The sequence below is a fragment of the Saccopteryx leptura genome, chromosome 13, assembly GCF_036850995.1.
Source record: "Saccopteryx leptura isolate mSacLep1 chromosome 13, mSacLep1_pri_phased_curated, whole genome shotgun sequence".
NCBI classification, from domain to species: domain Eukaryota; kingdom Metazoa; phylum Chordata; class Mammalia; order Chiroptera; family Emballonuridae; genus Saccopteryx; species Saccopteryx leptura.
In genome coordinates this window covers 20,628,944-20,655,606 of record NC_089515.1, presented here as the reverse complement: position 1 = coordinate 20,655,606, position 26,663 = coordinate 20,628,944, and the positions used below count along the sequence as shown (strand labels likewise).

The following is a 26,663-nucleotide window of genomic DNA, read 5'->3' as shown; positions in this document are numbered from 1 at the left end:
AACCTCCATGCCTGCAGGGAACAGAGGAATAATGTTGGGTGAAAAAATAAAGTGCAGATCAGGAAAAGTGATGGCCTTGTTCTCAGGATATGGGGTGATGTGCATTACAACCCACAAGCCAGAGAGTAGCAGCGGTCCCCAAAGCTCAGAAACAGAAGTGATCTGGGGTGCTACCAATTCCAACCAATGCTTTCCAAATAAGGGGTGTGGCCATGGGAGACAGACCCTACAGCTCTTTCATTAGTATTCTTTCTTTCTTTTTTCTTTTCTTTTTTTTTTTTTTTTTTTTTTTGTATTTTTCTGAAGTTGGAAACGGGGAGGCAGTCAGACAGACTCCTGCATGCGCCTGACCAGGATCCACCCAGCATGCCCACCAGGGGGCGATGCTCTGCCCAGCTGGGGCGTTGCTCTGTTGCAACCAGAGCCATTCTAGTGCCTGAGGCAGAGGCCACAGAGCCATCCTCAGCGCCTGGGCCAACTTTTTGCTTCGATGGAGCTTTGGCTGTGGGAGGGAAAGAGAGAGACAGAGAGGAAGGAGAGGGGGAGGGGTGGAGAAGCAGATGGGCGCTTCTCCTGTGTGCCCTGGCTGGGAATCGAACCCGGGACTCCTGCATGTCAGGCTGACGCTCTACTACTGAGCCAACCGGCCAGGGCCTCTTTCATTAGTTTTTATTATGGGATGTTCTGCAGACCAGCATCGTCCACTTGACTTGGGAGCTTGTTAGGAATGCAGACCCAGGGGCTCCTCCTGAATCAGAATTTACATTTTAACCAGGTCCCTAGGTGGGTCATATGCATGTTTGAGATGGAATGCTGCAAAAATTTTAGACCACCTGGTAAGTGAGGTTAGGTTGCCAGCTGGTAACCCTGACGCTCGGTCAGCTATGCATGCGTTCATTTAATAAATATGTGTATGAAGCTCATATTTGGCATGTGCTGGAGGCAGACTATTGCACACAGGTACGCATGGCCCCAGTACCCACAGCACATACTGGGGGCGACAAAGCATTGTGATCAAATAATCGTGTCAAAGGAATGTGCAACTTCAAACCGAGATGAGCACAACAGAGAAAAACACAGAGTTGGATGAAAGCAAATGAATTCAGAAACTGGTTTAGATTGGGAGTCCAAGACAGATTTCACCTATGAAATGACACTTTCCTGGAGTTTGTTCTTCTAGTTCTGCGCTTTTATTGAATGCTCTCTTCGGGGAAAGCTGGATGAAAAGTAGAGGAGAACTCCACTATTTCTTGCAATGTTTACGTGAGTCTAAAATTATTTCAAAATTAAAAGTTAAAAAAAAAATAGAAATGAGATCTGAACCACTCACACTGATGAATGCGCACTGAACTCATCAGGGAAGAGAGATGCAGGAAGAGGAGAGCGCTCCAGGGAGAGGAAGCAGCAGTCATCTGAGCTTTCTGCCAAGACCTAGAACCCTGCATGTTCCAAGAACTGAAAGCAAAGTCAAAGGCCTGCAGGCAAGGAGTGAGGACCGGACAGAGTGCACGAGGCTGAGGAACCGCGCAGGCGCCAGCTTACGCTGCAGCCATTGGTCAAGGTGAGAACAAGGTCCTTTCTCGCCAGAGCCACGGGAAATAAATCAAAGCTCCCAACAGATGGCACGGTGGCTTCTACGCTAGGAAAGGACTGCTCTGGCTATCGTGAAGTGAGATGGGAACCGTGGGAGCCAAGATAACATAATGAGCTCCAGGTAAAGGGAGGCATTGCCACCACTGTGAGGAAGTAGCAAAGAAGCTTTGCTCTTGCTCTCATCCCGTGGCGGGTCCTGTGGGGGGGCACAGACGTGGCACGCCGCAGCCCTGCCTGAGTTTCTACAGGAGGAAGGTGATGGTCAGCTTGGACCCTGATCAGCTTCCACTGATTCTGCCAAAGATTACAGTCATTCTCCAAACAGGAAGCAAAACATATAGAGATGAAGACTTTCATGGTGTGTGCATAGTAGCGGAGTATGTGTGATTTCTGGAGTCTGGGCTGCAGGGGTGACTGGTGACCTTCTCTGAGCTGTCAGCTGGTAAAGTAAAGGTATTGCTGCCTTTGTGTTCAGAGGAGCTGGGGACAAACAGCTAGGCATAGGTGCCAGTGCTGAGGAAGCTTTTGAATTGTGAGAAATATCCTTGAAACAGAACGTCTGCATAATTGGATTATCTCTCTGGCTCAGTGCTGGACAAACTCTAACAGCCTCATTGCTCCAGTAACTGGATAGTTCATTCTCTTTCTCTCCTCTACGTTTGGGACCACTTTCTTGCCCCGTCTCTTCTGTCCTTGTCCCTTTTTCTTCTAAACACTTTCTCTTTTGCCTTCTTCCTTTTCATCTTTAGTGCCCAATCTCAGGTCTAGTGGTACCTTATTAACTCTAAGACCAGAAAGGAGATTGTCTAGACCAGGGGTCTCAAACTCGCGGCCCGCGGGCCGCATGCGGCCCGCCGAACAATTTTGTGCGGCCCGCAGACTAATCCACGAAGTTCAAAATATTTTGGATAAAATTAAGTAAGCCTAGGGGCCTACTTGTATTTTTCATTTCTCTAGCATCCTAGCTAGATATTAGCTTAGTTAACAGCAGTTGTGATGCGAACTACAGTTTCTGGTCATTTTGTGACACTGAGTAAACTGCATGTACGATTGTGCTTGTTGTACTGATTTTTTTTTGTTTTCAACTGCAGTGAGAAAAGTGTTGCGTAACAGTTGCCTTTTGTAGACCTAGTGCGGCCCGCCGAATGGCTGTGATCTTGCTCTGCGGCCCACATGCTGAGTTGAGTTTGAGACCCCCTGGTCTAGACCAAAGAAGGAGAAGGAAACTTATATTGTTGTTGTTTAAATATGCTACTTAAACTTTCATGACTTGGTTTCTTCATCTGTAAAATGGAAATATCAACCTACAAATTGTGAGGATTTTTTGCGATCAAGTATATAAAGTATTTAGCATAATTCTTGGTCCAGGATAAGTGTTCAGTAAATGTTATTCACTATATAGGACACATTGTTGCTACCTTATTTAATTTACAGTGAAGAAACCGAGGCATAAATAGTTTAAGTAGATTTTTCGAGGTCACACAGTGAGCATACTTCTGATTTTTTCAGACAGGAGTTTAAGTTCTGGCTTTGCACCTTGCTTTCCTCTATACCAGGGGTCCCCAAACTTTTTACACAAGGGGCCAGTTCACTGTCCCTCAGACCATTGGAGGGCCGCCACATACAGTGCTCCTCTCACTGACCACCAATGAAAGAGGTAGCCCTTCTGGAAGTGAGGCGGGGGGGGCCGGGTAAATGGCCTCAGGGGGCCACATGTGGCCCGCGGGCCCTAGTTCGGGGATGCCTGCTCTATACCATGTACCTAAAGCCACAGTCTCTATCTGAAGTGTAGTCCTTCACTGCAGACCGCCTACCTAGGGCTGTCTGAACACCAAAGGTGAACAACTGACCCAGCAGCAGACTTCCCCCTCCCCCACTGCTTATCCTGGGGACACAGGCTGATGCTCCTCTCGCGTGTGCTTTCTAGGTGCTACGTGTTATCTCCAAACAAGGCAGTGACAGAGAGGCACTGCCTGGGTGACATCTGATGAAACAAGGAAACTGGGAAACAGATCAAAAGAAACCAGCAGCAGCAACAACAACAAAACACAGTAGAAATAAGGAATTTTGAATTTCCTCATTGCCTGGAAAGAAAAACCCCTTGATTGAATGTGAAGTGTCAAATATTATTAGGACAATTCTGAATCACTAAGAACAGAAAAAGTCCTTGTGCCCAAATGACTTGCATTATTGCCAGTGGTTTTCCTGAACACAGATGTGGTTCACAAGATTGATAAAACTAATGTCACTGTCAACATCGTGGAAAACTCGATTTACTTACGACCATCCGCTGTTCTGGCCTCAAGATGCACAAGATCTGGCTCCTTGTTTGATCCCATCACAGACCTAAAAAAGGTGACAAAACATGAAAAGAACATCAAATTGAGTGACTTCACACGTGCCTTCAGGAAAGAGAGGGGAGCCCACAGACTATTAATGTCCCCAAGATTCTAAAACCATCATCATGGGAATACATCTACTGTATTTGTTTATAAAGCCTGATAGTACAATTTCCACTTCACGTAATATCAATAAGGAAAACTTTATTTGGTGGAGGCCAAACTCGACTCTGGCAAACATATGGTGTGTTATAACTCAGACTTTCAGATAAGTCCTACTCATGCACATGTTGTCCTACAACAATCTCACTGATGATACAGGTAGTAAACCTGCATGACTCAGCAAGTGGATGCCAGGCAAGTTGTTTTAGTTGGGTGACCCAAGCAGTGATTACATAGCCAACTGATCTAATTAATTCTTTCCTCTGAAACTTGAAGAGCTGACACTGCTGCCCTATGAACTATGAAAATAAACCATGTGACCCACGGTTTATTTGCATGCTGTGGTCAGGAGAGCAAAGAATGACCCTTCTCTGTATAGTTGAACCAATCTTAGCGAAAAACACAGATGTGCCTCTATGGTATGTGCTTAAAACTGTGTGTGTCAATAAAATAAAAGTCTATTTAAAATGTCTTGGAGGCACATATGATGATGTAGTATCATCTTACAGAGAGCCATATGAAATAGAAAATAATTATTCTGTTGCATAAATCACTGGGCGATCATACCACAGTGTGTCCGTAAAGTCATGGTGCACTTTTGACCAGTCACAGGAAAGCAACAAAAGACAATAGAAATGTGAAATCTGCACCAAATAAAAGGAAAACCCTCCCAGTTTCTGTAGGATGATGTGGCAGCATGTGCTTATGTGCAGATGATGACGTAACACCATGTATACAGCAGAACAGCCCACGGCCATGTCATTCGAGATGTGGACAGTACAGAGGAAAGTTCAGTGTGTTCTGTGGCTCGCTGAATTAGAATCCGTGACCAAAGTGCAACGTAAATATCGGCATGTTTATAACGAAGCACCACCACATAGGAATAACATTACTTGGTGGGATAAGCAGTTGAAGGAAATTGGCAGTTTGGTGGAGAAACCCCGTTCTGGTAGGCCATCAGTCAGTGATGAGTCTGTAGAGGCTATACGGGATAGCTACCTAAGGAGCCCTAAAAAGTCTGTGTGTGAGCCCACATCGAACAGCACTGAATAGGTATGAAACTGGGAGAGTTTTCCTTTTATTTGGTGCAGATTTCACATTTCTATCACTTTTGTTGCTTTTCTGTGACCAGTCAAAAGTGCACCATGACTTTATGGACACACTGTATATCTCTAAGACTTCTCTACGGACAGATTAATTAAACTTGGGACAGTCTATAATTTGTTTTCATCAGGATCTGCAGAAGTTTCATTTAATTTGTTTTATTTCTACATGGAAATAGTCACATGCCTCCAAATGGGTGCCTCTGCCTGCCCTGAGCCCAGACATCAAAACTGTGTGAGAAAATACAAATGTTAAAAAGACTTCTCACACTCAGTGTGTCGGGACTCTGGGTAGTGCCCAAAGCCCTACCTCACGGGTCACATCTGGCCTCTGCTGTCCCATCTCCTGGCACACTGCAGGGTTGGTGATTTCCCAAAAGTGCCCACTTGCTTCCCAGACCTCTCTAAGACTCAGGGAGTGTCTGTCTTCAGTGTGAGACGTTCTTCTCCAGTTTCCCCTAATTGTTTTTGACTCTTACTTTAAGATACATCTGAAAAGTCACTTCCTCCACTGAATATTTACCAGTTACACCAGGAAAATCATTCTCCTCCTACCAACAATATTTATTATTACATAAATCCTGTAACAGTTCATTATAATAATTTGTCTTTCCTAGATAAAAGTCAATTTATCCCCAACAGGCATGTGCGCGTGCACACACGTGCACACTCACACACACACCACAAATGAATGAAGGGATGAGGAAAGGAAGGGAAGAAGCAGAGAAAGAAGCAAGAGAGGGATATCACTATATTTATTAAACATAAACATATTTACTAATAAGATATTATACTTCTGTTTGTCAATTATATCACAATAATGCTCAGAAATGATAGTAAATCAAAGATAAACAGCTTAAACATAATGTTTAATCCAAAATATTATCTTGATTTTGGTTTCAGAGTGAGTTCTCAAGAATGACCAGGCGGTGGCACAGTGAATAGAGCATTGGACTGGGATGCAGAGGACCCAGGTTCAAAACCCTGAGGTTGCAGGCTTGAGCATGGGCTCACCAGCTTGAGTGCGGGGTTGCTGGCTTCAGCGTGGGATCATAGACAAGGCCCCATGGTTGCTGATTTGAAGCCCAAGGTTGCTGGCTCGAGCAAGGGGTCACTTGCTCTGCTGTAGCCCCCCGGTCAAGGCACATATGAGAAAGCAATCAATGAACAACTAAGGAGATGCAACGAAGAATTGATGCTTCTCATCTCCCTTCTTGCCTGTCTGTCCCTGTCTGTCCTTCTCTCTGTCACACACACACACACACACACACACACACACACACACGCGCGCGCGCGCACACACACAAACACACAAGAGAATGGCTTCCAGTATCTCTAGCCAGTACATTTGTCTTCTGCTAATAAGCATGAAGTCTTGGGCGCCTCTGCTTTGTGCTCCTAGGTGGCCCTGTACACACTACCTGTCACAGTACATAACGGTCTGCTGGATCTCTCTGCATAAATTCTTATTTCTCTGAACTCCAAAAAGGCAGGTGCTCCTTGTTATCAGCAAGTTGTCTGTGCTTACCAGAGCATGGAGAATAAGGTTTCCTTCATAAATACAGAGATAACATTTTTACACCAGTCAGTATTTACTATGCATCTGATATATTGGGTTCATCTTCTGGAACTCAGAAAGAATCTCTCCATAAAGAAGAGAGGAAAAATTCAATGATATAAAAAAACGATAGGGTGGCTGTATCTTTTTTTTTTCTTTCTTTTTTTTTCTTTTTGTATTTTTCTGAAGCTGGAAACGGGGAGAGACAGTCAGACAGACTCCCGCATGCGCCTGACCGGGATCCACCCGGCACGCCCACCAGGGGCGATGCTCTGCCCACCAGGGGGCGATGCTCTGCCCCTCCGGGGCGTCGCTCTGCCGCTACCAGAGCCACTCTAGCGCCTGGGGCAGAGGCCAAGGAGCCATCCCCAGCGCCCGGGCCATCTTTGCTCCAATGGAGCCTTGGCTGCGGGAGGGGAAGAGAGAGACAGAGAGGAAGGAGGGGAAGGGGTGGAGAAGCAAATGAGTGCTTCTCCTATGTGCCCTGGCCGGGAATTGAACCCGGGTCCCCCGCATGCCAGGCCGACACTCTACCGCTGAGCCAACCGGCCAGGGCCTAGGGTGGCTGTATCCTATGTATCTTTATATTGTCTTTAAGTCTAAGTGGGAGGATGAATTCCCTTCCTGAACTGAACTTCACAGAAGGGAAGAGAAGTCTTCAGGCCTTTGCACATACTTGTGTCTGTGTCTAGAAAGCCCTCTTACCCTCTTCTGCCTTGTTAACACAGTCTGCAGCAACTCAGCTGCAGCTGAGTGAAGTTGAAAATAGGCTTCCCAGTAGGGGTGCCACTTAAGCTAAGCTGGTTCACTTCTGACACTTTCAGAACCAAGAGCATATATTTGCATAGCATAAATGAGGCCAGGTTTCAACTTGTGACTCATTTGTCTGTCCCTCTTATTCAAGGACAAGCTCAAACCTTTCTGAACCTACATGCAGGCACCAAGCCCACCATGGGTAGATATTCAATGAATGTTTACTAAATTTTTTTTGGATAAAAGAGAGAGCACAACCAGTCATATCAGCATTAATCAACTTATCTGTATGTGTGACATTTGGCAAGTTATTTAACATTTCTGTACTTGGATATTTTTCTTATGTGTAAAAATAAAGCTAAATAAGTTTTCCTAGATTATATATCCTTAAAGCACTTAGCAGATTTCTGGCACATAGCAAGGGCTCAGAAATGCATCTCATTTCTTCCTTCTCTTCTTTCCTTTCTTATTTCCGGAGATAGATGGAGAATATTAATACTCATCTCAAAATTAAAATTAATGTTGGTAATAAAAGCTTCTTGGGATATCATGGGTACACCATTAGCAGAAATGATTTATCATCATAAATCAATAGACAAAAAAAGTCAACAGCCCCAAGACCAAGTACATGAATAAATAAAACAATTAGGCCCTGGCCGGTTGGCTCAGCGGTAGAGCATCGGCCTGGTGTGTGGGGGACCTGGGTTCGATTCCCGGCCAGGGCACATAGGAGAAGCGCCCATTTGCTTCTCCACCCCCACCCCCTCCTTCCTCTCTTTCTCTCTCTTGCCCTCCCACAGCCAAGGCTCCATTGGAGCAAAGATGGCCCGGGCGCTGGGGATGGCTCCTTGGCCTCTGCCCCAGGCTCTAGAGTGGCTCTGGTCGCGGCAGAGCGACGCCCTGGATGGGGCAGAGCATCGCCCCCTGGTGGGCGTGCCGGGTGGATCCCGGTCGGGCGCATGCGGGAGTCTGTCTGACTGTCTCTCCCCATTTCCAGCTTCAGAAAAATACAAAAAAAATAAAAAAATAAAACAATTTATTCAGTGAAACATCTCAATGCCCTATTATGTGATAGGAACATGGGCTACAGATTCCCTGCCCCTGGGAGCTTTAGAGCTAGGGAAGAGGCATCCAATGAGACTCTAATATTCAAGGTGCTCTCTGAAGACATAGGATTGCTGTCCTCCCACCTGCAGATAGAGAGCTGAGAGAGAAGGGAGGTATAGGAGGCCTGTAGAGTAAATGGACTGAACCTTCAAAAATATGCAATATTTACAAAGATCAAGAGATAGAGGGGGTTGGAGAGCATTTCATTTAGAGATAAATAGCAGGAAAAAAAGCCTAGGTCAGTCCCTGGCCGGTTGGCTCAGTGGTAGAGCATCAGCCAGTGTATGGAAGTCCTGGGTTCGATTCCTGGCCAGGGCACACAGGAGAAGCACCCATTTGTTTCTTCCTCCTTCCCCCTCTCCTTCCTCTCTATTTCTCTCTTGACCTTCTGTAGCCAAGGCTCCATTGGAGCAAAGGTGGCCCAGGCGCTGAATATGGCTCAGGTGCTAGAATGACTCTGGTTGCAACGAAGCAACGGCCCAGATGGGCGTAGCATCGCCCCCTGGTGGGCATGCTGGGTGAATCTTGGTCAGGCACATGCGGGAGTCTGTCTGTCTCCCTGCTTCTTACTTCAAGGGGAAAAAAATAAATGAATGAATGAATGAATGAATGAATGAATGAATGTCCTAGGTCAGAGAAAGAATGACCCATACAGGCATCGACCAGTAAGTCAGTAGGGTGGACCTAATGTTTTCAAAGTAGAGCAGTAGAAGATAAAAGAGTTAGGCAGAGGCACTGTGGGCATCACATTAAGGTTTTGTATTTGATGCTAAAAGCCATGGGATGCCACTGAGGAAAGGTAAGTGTGGAAGCTTATAAACAGCTGAAAAGAAGAAGTGGGCTCCCCCCATCAATGCGTAGACCTCCCTGTCCAGCCAAGGTGCAAGGCGAAGGCCCTCAGGTCACGCTAGATACAGCTCTACTGATGAAAACAAGGCCAAGCCAGCCTCTGGCTTCTACACTTCCAGGACCTTCAGGTGGAGTTCACCCACTTAGGAGCCATTTTTGAATAAGATTTTAAGATTACGAAGTCAAGAATGCAAATACACCCCCCCCCCCCATACAGTCCATGGTGATGTTAGCAACACACATCAGCCTTCTGAAATACGATCAACCAAATGCAGTCTTTGTAGATGCTTTCTGCAGAGAAATTCAGAAATGTCACTAGTTTATCATTCTCCTGACATTTTTCTCTGAGTCTATAGCAGTTTAATATAGTGCTCAATAACTTCTGGGGAGCCACAAAATGTCCTGATATAGGTAACTGCAGAGCGAGTATTAAAAATAAACATGGCGACGGGAGAGCACCTGCTACTCGGAGTTAGATCAGCAGGAAATGGCACAGGGAGGAATGAGGAGGCCTCTGCAAGGGAGTGAAGGCTGGGGCACTGCAGACCCCTGCCTTTCCCCCATTCTGTTTTATGGGGAGCATTTCTCTTCATAAACAAAGCCCACAGAAGCAAGTGGTCCTGTCTGCCACAGAAGGAAGAAACAAAGTGGCAACAGCTATTAGAGGCTGGGTACCCTGATCTCCTCTTCTACAGTCAAGGGTTTCCCCTTCTCCTGTCACCAGGTAGGCTCTCAAGACAGACGTCATCAGGGAAGCCCTGGCTAATGCTGCAACTTTTTTTTTCTTTTCTTTTCTTTCTTTTTTTTTCTTTTTATTTTTTTATAGGGACAGAGAGAGAGAGAAAGAGAGAGTCAGAGAGAGGGATAGATAGAAACAGACAGACAGGAACGGAGAGAGATGAGAAGCATCAATCATCAGTTTTTCGTTGCGACACCTTAGTTGTTCATTGATTGCTTTCTCATATGTGCCTTGACCACAGGCCTTCAGCAGACTGAGTAACCCCTTGCTCGAGCCAGCAACCTTGAGTCCAAGCTGGTGAGCTTTTGCTCAAACCAGATGAGCCCGTGCTCAAGCTGGCGACCTCGGGGTCTCAAACCTGGATCTTTCCGCATCCCAGTCCAACGCTCTATTCACTGCACCACTACCTGGTCAGGCACAACTTTTTTTGTTAAGCAAAGTAGCTTACTTAGCCTGAGGTCTCATCTGCTGCCCATCTCTGGGAAATGGGCTTGAAACCATAAAACCCAGCCAGAAGGTGTCATTTTAACCTCCACCTTTAGACTAAGAAGCTTTCTTTCTTTCTTCTCATCTGCATACTGTCCCATTGGTTTGCCAGAAATAAAGATAGCTATCACAAATGACAGACAAAGAAAAAGGATGCTTGGTTTCTTGACTGCGTACAGTGGCTACTGAGAATCAGCATAGCCAACAACTTTAAGCCCATCAAACTCTGCATTTTGTCACCATTCATTTCCCCAACCCAAAGCCTCACTGTTAATTATATGAAGTGTGCAAAAAAAAGTACAAGAGAAGAGAGAGCGCATGTACACAAAGCAAGGAATGGGTGTCTGGCCCAGAATGAAGGAATGCATAAAGCTAGAGAGGTAAGGACGCTGCTGCACAAAGTGCTTGATAAAAAGAAAGCTGGAAGTTCAAAGAGTGATGTTTTGAAACTAGCAACACGTGTCTCCAGATATCAAAGTGGCTAGGTCTAAATTGGTCAAGAAAAACCATTCAGTGGCCATGTTTCCCTCCCCTTCGCAACTTCCCCTCTTCTAAAGTTATGGTTTGGCTTCTTACACCACTGTCTGCATTTCCTGTTTCCTTCTTATTTCCCCACTTGGAGGGTTCCTGCCCTTGTTTGTCTTTGTTTTTGTCTAAATACAGATGAGGGATGAGATAGACACAGGGGCGCATGACCAGATCACCATCCTGATCCCCAAATGGAAATAACAGGGCCACCGATGAGATACAGAGAAATATGTTTAACATCTTCAAAGGGCTTGGGATCGGGGTGAATAGGAGCTCACAATATTCTTTGAATAAGGTTTCTTTTTATCTTTTTAAACTTTAGTTGATATCCTATCCTATGTATTTTTAACAACTTGTTAATTTTATTCAATAATTTATCTTGGAGACTGTGCCTTGACAGAACATAAAATTAATGAGCAAGATCTGTAACTACTCTATTGCAATCTATTAAATGAAAATACCCTATTTATCAAAATATTGTTTATTGATGAACCAAGAACAACAACAAAAAAGCACACATAGACAAACAAATCCTACTGGAGATACTCATTCAAAATTCATCATGGTAGACACCTCTGGGAGGCTTTGGAATTGGGCGTGATAGTCAAAGGAACCGTTATCCTCATTAGTAATCTTAAAACCTTTTACAAGGATGATATATGCATGCATTGCTCTTCCTATTAATAAAGCTGTATACTATTAATAAAAACCAGACTATTTCTTCAGTTTGGAAAACAAAGTGTAAGAGGAGATGTCGTGAATGTGTGCACATCACAAAGGGATAAAGAGATGTGTAAAACTTATTTGAGCAGAAGATCTGGAATCTTCTCAAATCTCAGAACACTTACACAACCTTGACACCATTTTCCTAAGAGTTCTAGGAAAGTTAGGCTGTTAGAGCTGTGGCAGTGAAAAATAGCCAACGACACCAGGTGGTATGTGTCCCTGTTGATCTTAAATTCAGACTGAGAAGAGACAGGTGTGGTGGTCTTGCTGGGGACGAGAGGGGTCACATTAACAGAGGACAAGGAGTGGAGAGAATCTTGCCACTTCCCCTTTCTTCGCTCTACTCGGGACCAAGAACTCCAGCGTAGAGGTAAGACAAACATGAGCGCCAAAAAAGTGGAACCTAATAAGCATTTTACTGTTGGAAACTATCTGACCCAGAGAAATTCTAGTGTAGGAAAGAATTTCAAGGATGTCAATCTCTAAATTTTTTGTTTGAACACATCAAGCGAGGGAAGAAAAATTAGCACATGCCCCACACATGATGTTAGTTGTAAGTTGTAGAAATGCACTAGAGTGCATATAGATTCACTTTAGAAGATATACACAGGCCCTGGCCGGTTGGCTCAGCGGTAGAGCGTCGGCCTAGCGTGCGGAGGACCCGGGTTCGATTCCCGGCCAGGGCACACAGGAGAAGCACCCATCTGCTTCTCCACCCCTCCGCCGCGCTTTCCTCTCTGTCTCTCTCTTCCCCTCCCGCAGCCAAGGCTCCATTGGAGCAAAGATGGCCCGGGCGCTGGGGATGGCTCTGTGGCCTCTGCCTCAGGTGCTAGAGTGGCTCTGGTCGCAACATGGCGACACCCAGGATGGGCAGAGCATCGCCCCCTGGTGGGCGTGCCCGGTGGATCCCGGTCGGGCGCATGCGGGAGTCTGTCTGACTCTCTCTCCCTGTTTCCAGCTTCAGAAAAATGAAAGAAAAAAAAAAAAAAAAAAAAAAAGAAGATATACACAAAATAGAAACTAAAATAGAACCCCCCCCCCAAAAGTCAGAAATTGTAAAATTTTTTCCCCACATTTCAATGAATCATCTTGTACAACCCTTGGGGTTCTAATGCAGGTAACTCACCATCGAGACTATTGTTCTAGATTTAAGATTCCTGGGGCATCCTTCACACTCAACATCAGCAGGGTAGATAATTAAACATCAATGACATTTTTTTTTTTTTTTGTATTTTTCTGAAGCTGGAAATGGGGAGAGACAGTCAGACAGACTCCCACATGCGCCCGACTGGGATCCACCTGGCACGCCCACCAGGGGCGATGCTCTGCCCACCAGGGGGCGATGCTCTGCCCCTCCGGGGCGTCGCTCTGCCACGACCAGAGCCACTCTAGCGCCTGGGGCAGAGGCCAAGGAGCCATCCCCAGCACCCGGGCCATCTTTGCTCCAATGGAGCCTTGGCTGCGGGAGGGGAAGAGAGAGACAGAGAGGAAGGAGGGGGGGGGATGGAGAAGCTAATGGGCGCTTCTCCTATGTGCCCTGGCCGGGAATCAAACCCGGGTCCCCCACACACCAGGCCGATGCTCTACCGCTGAGCCAACCGGCCAGGGCTCAATGACATTTTTTAATGAAGGAATTCAATGAATATTTACTAAACACTGACAATGTGCCAGTGATAGTTCTAGGTGCTGAGGGTTTAGCAGAGAATAAAACAACACAATCCCCCCCCACCCCGCTCATTTCAATAGAGAACATAGAGTGTTTATAAATATAAATATATACTATATCAGATGTTGACATTTCTTGAAAGTTGTGTACAAAAAAATATTTATATGTGTGAACTATAAGGGGCTTTAACTATATAAAAAAAATTGTCATTTTTATATGGTGATCTGTGGGCCTGGGGACATATTTTAAGTGTGGGATTGATGTCATATAGGCCAGGGGAGGCTGTGTCCTTATTGGTGACTTGTTCATCAACTGTCAAAAAGCTGAATTATGATACATACCATGTGCCTAGAAAATTCACACATGACACAAATTCAGGGAAAAATAATGGTGTGATAAGAGAAACTCAGTGTTAGCTCTGCAAACAATTTACCTACCCAAGGACATACAGTTAATAAATGATACAATCTGACAGGCACCTAGGCTTTGTCATTTCTCAACAGCTCCATGCACCATCTGTAAAAAGGACGATGACAATAATACTTAAAAGTAATATTGTTGTGAAGAGTAAAGATGAACAGTATGAGATAAGGCTTCCTTTGGAGATGATGTGTGCTAGAGATGAACCAGTCCTAACCCCCTCATGTCACAATGAAAGAAATCAAAACTTGAGGAAATCAAATGCCTTGCCCAAGGTCAAGCTTGCAATACTAATCCAGGTTCTGGACTCACTCCAGTGGTCCTTCTCAGGAAACAAACAAACAAACAAACAAAAACCCCAAATCTCTAATTCCTTTTCTTTTTACCTCCTTGTATCTCAGGGAAGACAGTGTTAACTCAGAAGTCAATGAGTGTGTCTTACACTAAAAAGATAGGATAAATAATGGGAAAAATTCAGACCTTTAGACTTTCTGCAAGGATATGTGTTGGCATGGTGTGAAGGTTTGTGTCTCCCCGAAGTTCAAATGTTCAAACCTAACCTCCGAGGCGATGGTTTTAGGAAGTGGGGGCCTTTGGAATGATTAGGTTATACAGATGGGACCCCGACTAATGGAATTAGTGCCTTTACAAGTGAGGCCAGAGAAATCCTTTATCCCTTCTACTATGTGAGGACAAAAGGAGAGGACAGCTGTCTGGAACTCCAAAAAGGGTCTTCATTAGAACCCTCTTGCACTGGTACCCTGATCTCAGACTCCCAGCCGCCAGAATGTGAGAGAGAAATTTCTGGCATTTATCTGCTACCTAGTCTGTAGTCCTTTGCTATAGTATCCTGAACAGATTTAGATGTGTATTGGTGATCAGGGCAGCCTATGCCTAGGAATGTCTGAGGAGAGTTCCATGTCCATCCTAGTGATTGGAAACAGACTGGATGTTAAGTTTAGTTGAGACCCTCACATATCAGGGCTTCTAAGATTGAAGGTGGATCCCTTTGTAACTACTTGTAAAACGACTAATAAATCCTGAGTCACCTCAGACACACAGTGTTAGTCTCTACAATGGACTGCCAGGTCCTCCAAGAAGGCTGGTTTAACCCTCTTCCATACTTTTCCAGCCTATGATAACACAGGACATGTTTACCTGTTGGGTTTTGGTACTTCTGAATAAATACCCCGACAGTCCATTGCCTACAAACTCTTCAACGGACAAGGGAAAGTGACTCAGCCAGTCAAGCCCGGAGGGCAGAAAGGACTGACCGGGTAGATACACAGGAAGTTAAAGCCATCTTCATAGCACGGACAACAGTTCCTGGGCTGTCCAAAGGCAGCTGGTCTCCTTCGTACTTTGCTTATTTTAAAAGCATTTGTGGAATTCTATTTATTTTTCTTTTTTACATTGATTCGGGAGGTGGGGTGGAGAGAAAGAGAGAAGCATCAACTCATTGTTCCTCTTAGTTGTTCACTCATTGGCTGTTCCCCGGCTGGGGATCAAACCCCGAGACCTTATTGTTCTGGGATGATGTTCCCCCCACTGAGGCCCCTAGCCAGGGCCCATTGGTGGAGTTCTGAGTACAGATTTGAAGGGGTCTGAAATGGGAAAACACAGAGATAATACTCTGTGAAAATACTCTGAAAACAATGCCAGTTTGCCTTTGAACTCTTCTTAACTGCTTGGTCAAGAAAACCAATATGATAATGAAAACAAAAAAATACCCCTTTTAATTTATCTTTTCTAAAGAAATTATACTCTACTACGGCCTTACCTGTGGTGGCGCAGTGGATAGAGTGCCAACCTGGAACGCTGAGATAGTCAGTTAGAAATGTCAGGCTTGCCCTATTAAGGCACAGATAAGAAGCAATGACAACAAGTTGCTGCTTCCTGATCCTCCTCCCTCCCTGTCTCTCCCTCTCTTTCTCTCAAATCAATAAATTAAAAAAAAAAGAAAGAAATTATACTCTACTATGGATATAAATTCCTAACATTGGAGTTGAAAACAGCTCAGAATGATAGAAAAGAGAGAGGAAAGGCAGGAGGAGAGGGGTGTGTTTAGAAAGGAGGGCCAACGGGGGAGGAGAAAGGTCAGGGCAGGTGGAAGAAGGAACGTAAGTGGTAAGTGACGATGGGGAAGAAAAGAGAGGGAGAAAAAGGTAGATGAGAGGGCTTGAGAAATGATGAGGATGACAAAGCAGAGAGGAGGAAGGGGAGGGAGGAGAGGGAGGGGAGGGGAAGGAAGGGAGGGAGAAAAAGGAGAGGAGGGAGGAGATGGAGGGGAGGGGCCGAGGAAGGGGAGGGGCCGGGGGAGGGGAGGGAGGGGAGGGAGGAGGAGGAGGGAGGAGCTCCGGTCTCTGGCTATTCTGCAGTTGTCACAGTGCCTTCCTGCAGGTTGTCTTCCAACAATCCCCACACTGGGAAATACGCTTGACTGCTTTATTATTATTATAATTGGTATAATTTATGTGTAGAACACTATTTTTTAAAAAATTGAATACTAAAAGCAATATATGTTCATTTAAAATATAATGGAAAGTGTATCAAAGTTTTTTTTAAAAAAACATCACCTTATCCTTCCATTTAGAAATAACCACCTTTCATGCTTTGTTGTTGATCCTTCAGTACTTTTTCTATATTTGTGTAGGCATTACTTTTTAAAAAAAAATAATTTTGGCCCTGGCCGGTTGGCTCAGTGGTAGAGCGTCCACCTGGCGTGTGGGGGACCCGAGTTCGATTCCCGGCCAGGGCACATAGGAGAAGCGCCCATTTGCTTCTCCACCTCCCCCTCCTTCCTCTCTGTCTCTCTCTTCCCCTCCCACAGCCAAGGCTCCATTGGAGCAAAGATGGCCCGGGCGCTGGGGATGGCTCCTTGGCCTCTGCCCCAGGCGCTAGAGTGGCTCTGGTCGCGGCAGAGCGACGCCCTGGAGGGGCAGTGCGTAGCCCCTGGTGGGCGTGCCGGGTGGATCCCGGTCAGGTGCATGCGGGAGTCTGTCTGACTGTCTCTCCCCGTTTCCAGCTTCAGAAAAATACAAAAAAATAAAAAATATATAAAAAAATAATTTTTCATCATAGCATTAACATAACATGGCATATTGCTCTTATCTAGACATGATACTGCAGTAATTATCTTTGCAGGTAAATATTTGCATGTCTTTCTGAACTCTCGGATTTTCAACAAGAAGAATTATCAAAAGAGGGATTTCACTGGTTCAAAGAGAATGAATATTTGTTTAGACTCCTGATATGTTGTCCAGCTGTCTTTCAGAAAGTTTATACAAATTATGCTCCTGGGAACAGCATAGAAAGGAGTCCATTTCCCAAGTTATCACCAAGGTTAAAAATTCTAGCCATTTGACAGATGAATAAAATCCATGCCATTTTTTGTTCTAGTTTTTATTTTTTACATATGAAATTAAATAGTTCTATTTAATTGCCATTTCATTCTTTTATGAACTGCCTATTCATGCCGTTGGTCCTTACAGCTATAGAGATGTTAGCACTCAGGTTTTTCAATTATAGGAGTGCTTTACCCATTTTCTACGCTATACTTTTCATATATTCCTCCTTTGGTCAATTTAAAACCCGCATTCTTTGTCCAGGGAATTCAAGTCCCTGTTAAACAACAGAAGCCAGTACCCCTCAGTAGATCTGTTTTGTTTTATGGGAGCAGCAAGCTGTGCATTTTTCTTTGGCTCGAACAGAGAGAGACAGGGAAAAAGAGATGTGTGTGTGTGTGTGTGTGTGTATGCGTGTGCGTGTGTGTGTGTGTGTGTGTGTGCACGCGCGCGTGCACATATGCGATGGTGAGCAGCAGCACATCACCCTCCTTATGGAGAAGATGTTGTGAATTACCCAGCTAAACAAAAAAAGGGGACTGTAAAACCATTGGGGGAAATCCTCACCTCTATGGCCACTGGAAAAATGCATTAATTTCTTAGATCTTCATCCCTGGTGAGACCCTAAAATATTCCTTTAAAAAGAACTTTATTAAGCAGCGAGGTCCTGCCCTTTTCTAGCAGGTGACATCGTCATAGCACATTAATGTTTATCAGGGATTATCTGGCCACCTGCTCCAAGCAAGGGCAGCGAGATACCTAAGACAAAGAAGAAATAACCAAACATAATCTAGTATTGGGCTTATTCACCACCTTTTCCAGTTACCTTGTTGGTCAAGCAACTAAACAATGATATTAATAAGCAGTCAAGAAGTGCAATTATTCCTTAAAGAAGAATTCCAATATATAAGAAATGTTCAAAAAGAAAATTTCCATCAGCACACCACAATAATAATTGCTACAAGCAAGATCAACAGATGAATCCCAAAATGAGTATGTGAAATTCATAGCCTCAACAAGCAAGACCAACAGATGAATAATAAAATTGATGGATGAGATTCATAGCCTCCAAGTATCTCTTCCAAAACAGTTATTAATTATTGTGGCACTCTTAACATATGTTCACACAATTTTTGATACTCCTTCTGCAGGAAGTTGGAGCTTAATTCTCCTTCCCTGGGTATGAACTTCTAAAAGAACAGAGTTTGGGACAAGGAAAACAGTAACTGCAATGGAGCAATCTGGCAAATGCCACTTAGTCAAGTGATCGAGGCGAACATCATCAGGAGTAAGACATAATGATACTCGTGTATCTTGATATACTGCCATAAGAAGGAAACATCAGTTCTGTGATATACTTCCTGACAATCTACAACCCTATAATTATCAACAATACTAGACTAACCCAATCTGAGGAGAAGTCTACAAAATAAGTAACTATTCTAGAATATTGTAGTAATTATCTATGGTGCCAGGTACGGGAAATATTGAGGGTACATTTTGTAAAGTATAAGTTTGTCTAACCACTAAGCTGTACACCTGAAACTAATACAAAATACTGTTAAATGTGAACTGTAATTTAAAATAAAAAGTGACTAGTAAGCTCTAAAATTGTTCAGGTCATCAAAGATAAGATAAGGCTGAACAACTTCCTCAGTCTTTCCTTCTCAGATTTGAGAAGACAGGAGACAGGAGATGTAGGAGATATAATACATAAATGCAATGTAGGTTTCTGGGTTGAATCTTGGATTGGAAATTAGGACATCAGTTAAAAACCTGGGGAAATCCAAATAAAATCGCCAGGTAAGGTGACAGAATTTACTAATGCTGTTTTCTCCATTGTAAATATCACACGATGATTACATAAGATGTTACATTAGGGGAAGTTGAACCGAAAATATATGGGAATTCTTGTCTTATCTTTGTAATTCTTCTGCAATTCTAAAATTATTTCAAAATAAAAAGTTAAGGGGGGGGGGGAACTAGACCAAATCTTTAAAAAATGTACTTGATTATAGTAAAGCTACCATAAATAGGTAAGTGATCTGTTTTTAGTCAATCATCATCACCTGGAATGGATTAATGATGTCATTTTGTCATGTAAGCAGGTAAACTACTATAGCATTTCAGACTCTGATAAGTTTAAGATTCACAAATTTCAGCAATCACAAAAATAAAGCTACATTATTTTTCAAAAGCAGTAAGATTGGGGAAATGGCTCTTATTACTAAAATGTTCTTCTGTTTGTTCAGAGTCAGAAAATGATACGGACAGCTTGAGTTTGTATTTATTTTAGGGCAGCCCTGGTTACTATGGGAAGGACCTGTTTTAACTGACAACATGAATACGCTGGGTGCAGGGGCTGTTGAAATGTGAGGTCAGATGTGAGGTTTGTGCCTAATGTGGTTATATGCCAGTGGTTCTCAAAGTGTGCGCCCTAGAAGATTTCCAGGTGTGCCTTATGGTATTCCAGAGTTTAGATTTTTGGGGGACAGAGGTGTGGAGAATTGACTGTAAGCTGACAGTCTGCCCAACCCCCCACCTCACTTGCCTGATTAGGTTGCAAAAGGCTGTTAAGCTGTGGTACTGGATTGTTTATACTACCTGCCATGTTCTCTGGAAATACTTGAGGCAAGTTTCTTCTATCCTTTGTTTGGTGTAAAGTTAAGATGATATGTATGGTGGAGGTTTTCAGTACTCAACACAAGAGTAAAAAGAGAGGAATTCTTCAATGTATTGACAAAAAAATGAGAGTTTGCCTTTCAAATATATGCCCAAACATTGAAGAAATAGCTAGGACATGTCAGGCTCATGTTTCTTATGAACACAAGAATGGAAAAACATAACATATTCATGCTGGGACCTGCCGAATTTACTAAATCTTACTAAGAATGTATCTATATATATATATCTAAAAAGATAACTTTTTGTCAGTTTTTTTATTTTTAACCCTTCTTTTTTATGAATTCTAAAAAGCATAACTCAAAAAATGTAACATAAAAATGTTTTTTAATGTCAGAATAAATTTAATTTTGTCGTATCTATTTTGTTTAATTACCATAAAAGCACGCTAGGACTTTATATTTTTTTCCTTTAATATTTTACTTAATTATCATAACATATTTCTCAGAAATTTGTATATGGTGCACCTACAATTATTTGTAGGATATTAAATGTGCCCCAACTTCAAAAAGTTTGAGAACCACTGCTATATGCTATGCTTGTATTGGGACCCTCCTCCTAGGCATCGTGTTTTTCTTGGCTACTGAATTACTCAGGAAGGTTGGCTCATGTGAGGCACGTGGAAGAGGTGGTGTGTTCTCTGGGTTGTCGATGCAGAAGGGATCCCAGGCACATAAACAGCCTAAGTTTCATCTTGTCACAGTAGAGTCATAAAGTTGCTCTGTTCAGCGCATGATAATGGCTTTATAATTCAATTATCAGTAGTATTTGTCTTTGGGGATTTATCCGCCTTAAACTTCAGCACTCATGCAAAATCCCTTTACCATAAATCTCATAAATGCTGTAGCAGGTTTTGTCCCCTACCCCCCACCCCAGGACAAGTCTGTGAAAACCTTGACAGCTTTCTCTAAATTACGGAATTGCTGTGCTTAGAGGTATTGATGTTTTAAGTGCCAGATCCAATGATAAAAACAGCAGGGCAGGTTCATTTCCTCTGGTTATTCTCTTTACAAAAAGATAGATCCTGATGGACAGATAGATAAAGGTCCAATTCAACCCAAAAGTCTATTTTCAGCCATTTACCTAGAATTTTGTAGGAGGGATTCCTGCAGGCAAGAGGAGGCTATATGCAATGGTGTCGAAGTTCTCTAAGAATCCCTAGATTCTAATGGACAAACACATCAGAGCCAGTCAGTCACCCACAAGGACTCACTCATTTGATGGTTGTTTTTAGGGTCTTTCTCAGCCTGCTCCGCCTTTCCTTCCTACCTAGCCAAATGAGTCAGTTCCTGGGCCTTGTCTAACCTCCAAAATAGAATGTACCATCCTACATCTGCTTAGTTATCTGCTAAGACAACCCTATCTAACCTTGGATTTGAAAATATAGATCTCTCCCGTTGCCTCACACCCAATATCCATTCCTCATTTTTCACTCATTCCGGAAACACGTATTGTGCACCCATTTCATCAGTTCCAAAATGCTCGCTTTTTTCTTCCATTTTAACATCTCTTAAATCAGTAGGTATCTTACAATCATTGAAATGATACAGTTTAGTTGTCAGAAGGTTTTTGACAGGTACATAATAAAAGGGTGCACCTCCATTCAGTGAAACTTCAGATCTGATGACAGACGGCAGGTGCCAGGCACTGTTCTTGCCACTTCCCTATCCCAGCTCTTTGGTCAACTTCTTCTCAATCTTTGGCTCATCAAAGACAAATCATTTTTCTTAGGAACCATTTCCTAGACTTCCCACCAAATCATAAATTAAAACGAATATACGTGTGTGTGTGTGTGTGTGTGTGTGTGTGTACATCATTTCCCATCTTTTTCCTTTCCCCTGTTCCTCAATGTTTTAACATAAAATATGCTACTAATAGTTTGGTTAGAGAATACAAGCATGGGAAAAAGTAGGTTTACTGTTTATGGTGTGTATAAAGACAAATAACAGTTAATAATTGACAATACAAGAATAAACTCTACGTTTTGCATACGTATATAGCATTTGCAATTTTCTTCTCATTTGGAAGACAGGTGTCATGTTTCAAGTCATGTGGAGAAAATCCAACCATGCTAAGTAGAAGTATAGTTTTCTTTTTGTTTTTATTTGAGAGTTATATAGGGTTTGAAAAGATGTGCACAGGTGCCCGGGTTTCAAAGGGTAGACTGATGTGTCTGTGCCAAATTAACTTGGCCAATTGACAACTCTATTTCCCAGAGTCTATGTATGGTTTCAAGGAAGAATGGACCAGAAGGAAGTGTGTGTGAGATCTGGAAGCCAGGGGAGATACAGTCATTGCACTGTGAAGGTCACTTCGGTTAGAGGTGGTAACATGCAGTGCAGAGGTACTGGTAGGTTTGAATCTGTCTTTGTTCTTCATTCCCAATTCCATGTCTAGCTTTGTGACCTCAGGCCCCAAGCCAGAAGCTTGGCTGACAACTCACAGAGGGGCATCTATGCAGGGGCAAGAGCCTTCCATATACTTCAGTAGGGCACCCCTGCAGCCCTGTATCAAACTGTAAGGCCCCCAAGGGCAAGTTTCCTTTACCTTTCCAGCCCAGACTTACCTCTGATAATTACTCAACTGATGCAAACTAAATGAACCAGGTAACAAGAGTTTTCTAATAATTGAGAAGCTACAAGATAGAAGAACAGTAAGCTGATTTTCTATCCACTATCCCTGGTTCTGGAACAACAAAGAATAATATATGTACAAAAAAGTTCCCACTGAAAACAAATTAAGTTAAATCTCAAAATATTGTCTCATATCAGAAACTCGTTCATACCCAGCTCTTCTCTATTTCTCTTTATAATAATAGTTAACATTTATACATCATGTATTATATATATTTAGAGTTTAATCTGAATTCTCATTTTAATCCTACCAAGTATGTGAGGAAGACATTACGATGATCACCATTTTATACAGATGAAAACTGTAGGGCTTAAAGAAGTTAATTAAATAAGCTCATCTGTCACACACCTTGAAAACAGGATTCTAACAAGGGCATCCTGCCTCCACAGCTCCCACTCTTAAACACTAAGTGACACCTTTTGTTGACTGGAGGTAGCACACAAAGGCGGCCAATGACTGGACAGGAAAGAGAAATCATATGCCCAGACACTGTACAGACCCAGTAGCTCTTGAACTTGAAGGCCACGTGAGGTCTGACTTCTGGGCATAAAACAATTTCTTTTAATATTATTCTAAATCAGTAAGCCATAATAGCCCCCTCCCTTCGCTCTCACGCACCGCCATCTTTGCGCTCTTAGTACTTAGTGAAAATCTAGAGAGGTGACTGAATTTCAGTGGCTGAGGCAGAGGGGCCACAGTCCAAGAAACAGGAAATCATTGAGATAAGGAGGAGTCAATGACAGCCATTACCGAATGAAGGTCATGAGAGAAGTGATGGATTCACCCAGTAGCAGGGGAAATATAATTTAATTTGGAAGGAAAACCTACTAATCATAGAAAGAGATTAAGAAATAGAAGAAGGCACAAGAGGGTTGGAAAATAGCACTCGTGTGGAGATCATTAACATAAAAAAAAAAGATAAAACACCAAGGTTCTCAAGGATAATGAAAATGCTCTTATCTAGCATGCCTAGTACAGGTACCAGAAATGTCTCCATGCAGCTCTTGGGAGGTCAAGATGTCAGGTTAGCTGCTATTCTCCCTGCCCTTATACAAGCCACTACATGGTTCAGCTCAGATGGTAGGGGACTCAGAACCAGAAGGAACTGTCTGGGAGGATGAGAGACAGTATAAGAAGAAAATAAAGTCCTTACTCCAGCGAAAGGGGGCCCTGAGTTCTGAACCCCCTATTCCGAAGTGTGTAAAAGATCTGTCTGACAGTATCAGCAGGCTAGGGCAGGGCTCCCTGGGAGCAGTCTAAGATGCCATCACTTCATCTTTGCTTAAATTTCTCTGTCGGCCCTGGCCGGTTGGCTCAGCGGTAGAGCATCGGCCTGGCGTGTGGGGGACCTGGGTTCGATTCCCGGCCAGGGCACATAGGAGAAGCGCCCATTTGCTTCTCCACCCCCACCCCCTCCTTCCTCTCTGTCTCTCTCTTCCCCTCCCACAGCCAAGGCTCCATTGGAGCAAAGATGGCCCGGGCGCTGGGAATGGCTCCTTGGCCTCTGCCTCAGGCACTAGAGTGGCTCTGGTCACGGCAGAGCGACGCCCCGGAGGGGCAGAGGGGCAGAGCATTGCCCCCTGGTGGGCAGAGCGTTGCCCCTGGTGGGCGTGCCGGGTGGATCCCAGTCGGGCGCATGCGGGAGTCTGTCTGACTGTCTCTCCCCGTTTCCAGCTTCAGAAAAATACAAAAAATACAAAAAAAAAAAATTCTCTGTCTACAAGGATCACATGATTCTTTAGGACAGCCTGATGAATCCTAAAGAAGGAGGTAGTTCCCTACCTCCCCTTCAATATATACTTCGATAGCTTAGATGTCTAACCTTTTGGTCTGATGCTGGAAGATTACCTATATGGCTGCCTGGTTTCACAAGTCCAGTGAAGTTGTGTTCCAATTTGTATGTGTTTGTGGGTTTATGTGTGTGTGTTTACATGCATGTGTTGTATTAAACAAATGTCAGTACCTTATGTGTGCACACACAGACACTCTTTTCTGCTGTTCCATTTACTGTTGTACACAAGATATTTAGAAACATGTTCAAGACAGTCTTAGTCCTTAAAAAACTTATCTTTTGGCAGGAGAGAGAAATGAGGAACTAAAAAGACAAATAGAAAGAACATACTATGTGCCAAATTACTTAATAATTATTATGATAACATACCGCTTTTAATTCTCAAAATAAACCATGAAAGAAAGAAATTGAAGCACAGGCAGAAGCAGTTTCTCAGGATCGCCCAGTGGGTCAATAGTGAAGCTGGGATTTGAACTTGGATATGCTGGCTCTAAGCTTGTACTCTTTCTGCCAATCACATATATAGGCCTGTCGTGCAATGCATGTTATGACATATTATGTTTTATTTATGACAGGACCATGTTCACTTCAAAGAGATTCTTCCTGCCTACGAAAACCAGAAGAAAGAGCCAAAGGAGACTCCATGGTAGAGATAGGCATAAGTAAAAGTCCATAAAGGTCCAATATTGTGATCCTAGCAACAAAGATATCTCTACATTCAAAGACCAAAACTATCCAGATGCAAAGTAGGTGCTAAAGCAAGGGAGGTGAGTTGGTTCCCTGAAAGGAACATGTATAAAACCATAGGGACTGGAAGTATAGACTAATTCAGAAACAAATAATTTCTTAGAGTTATTTACCCCGTCTTTTAAAATATAGCACACAGAATTGAGAATATGAGAGGTGGGTCAGAAAATACACGGTTGGCAAGAACCCAGTTACATTCTTAAATGAACTCTTTTCAATTTTACGCCACAAGCAATGAGGAGCCAGATAAACACTTGATCCAGGAAATGCTCACTAGATTCCTTAGGCTATATATCAGGGGTCCCCAAACTACGGCCCGCAGGCCGCATGCGGCCCCCTGAGGCCACTTATCCGGCCCCCTGCCACACTTCCGGAAGGGGCACCTCTTTCATTGGTGGTCAGCAAAGCGCAGCGTCACTCACGTACAGTACTACTTCCGGTGACACGGGACGCACACGTCACAGCTCCGGAAGCATGTCATATCACTGGTTACTGCTAGCAGTGACAAATATGAAACCGGACATTGACTATCTCATTAGCCAAAAGCAGGCCCATAGTTCCCATTGAAATACTGGTCAGTTTGTTGATTTAAATTTACTTGTTCTTTATTTTAAACATTGTGTCCCCCCCCCCTTTTTTTTTTACTTTAAAATAAAATATGTGCAGTGTGCATAGGGATTTGTTCATAGGTTTTTTTATAGTCCGGCCCTCCAATAGTCTGAGGGACAGTGAACTAGCCCCCTGTGTAAAAAGTTTGGGGACCCCTGCTATATATAATATAGGGAGATGAACAGAGGGGCTTTTTCACTATTTCAAGGAGGAAGAAAGGGGTGCTGAAGCAGCATAATGCTGGGGGGTGTGGTGGAAGAGAAAGTAGGCAGGTATAATGTTATGGAGAAGAAACTGATAGCATTTGGAAACCCAATGATGTAAGTGGATATGACTGTAAGAACAAAGCTGAATGAGACTCTAAATGCTAATGCGGGGATACGAGGAATATAGAAACACGGAAGCACAGAAGGAAAGCTGATTCTGCAGGGTGAGATGTTCCACCCCCAGTTAGACACAAAATTGAAGGGAGTGATGCTGTCCCTTTGTAAGTTTTCTGTAGACAATGACCTGCTTCACAGCTTTAAATTAAGGATGAGGCAGAATATCTTTAAAAAATAGCCGTGCTCCCTTCAGAATATAGTACCAAATTATCTAGTTATTCTGATAGAATAGAGTTTTACTATTTTTTAGTAACATCATTCGATTCTATTCCATTTTCAGTGTGCAGAATCTGGGAAAGAAAATGGGCAGTGGACTCTTCTGTTATTGAATGCATTAAACCCATCTGTGGAAAAAGGAAAGAATTATAATCCTCTCATGCCCAGCCCTCTAAGTCTCTTTGGCATCTTGAGGATGCCATGTTCAATGACTGCTGTATCTGCAG

The 26,663-nt window shown here is 43.4% G+C and overlaps 1 protein-coding gene across 6 annotated transcripts in view; it reads right to left on the bottom strand.

Moving 5' to 3' along the window:
• Positions 1-26,663, bottom strand: part of SORCS1 (sortilin related VPS10 domain containing receptor 1) — a 578,632-nt gene that overhangs the window by 153,261 nt on the left and 398,708 nt on the right. For all 6 annotated transcript variants that reach the window (XM_066354763.1, XM_066354758.1, XM_066354761.1 and 3 more), the window contains exon 6: positions 3,875-3,939. In XM_066354763.1, coding sequence (XP_066210860.1) covers positions 3,875-3,939 — 65 coding nt within the window. The remainder of the gene's footprint in view (positions 1-3,874; positions 3,940-26,663) is intronic.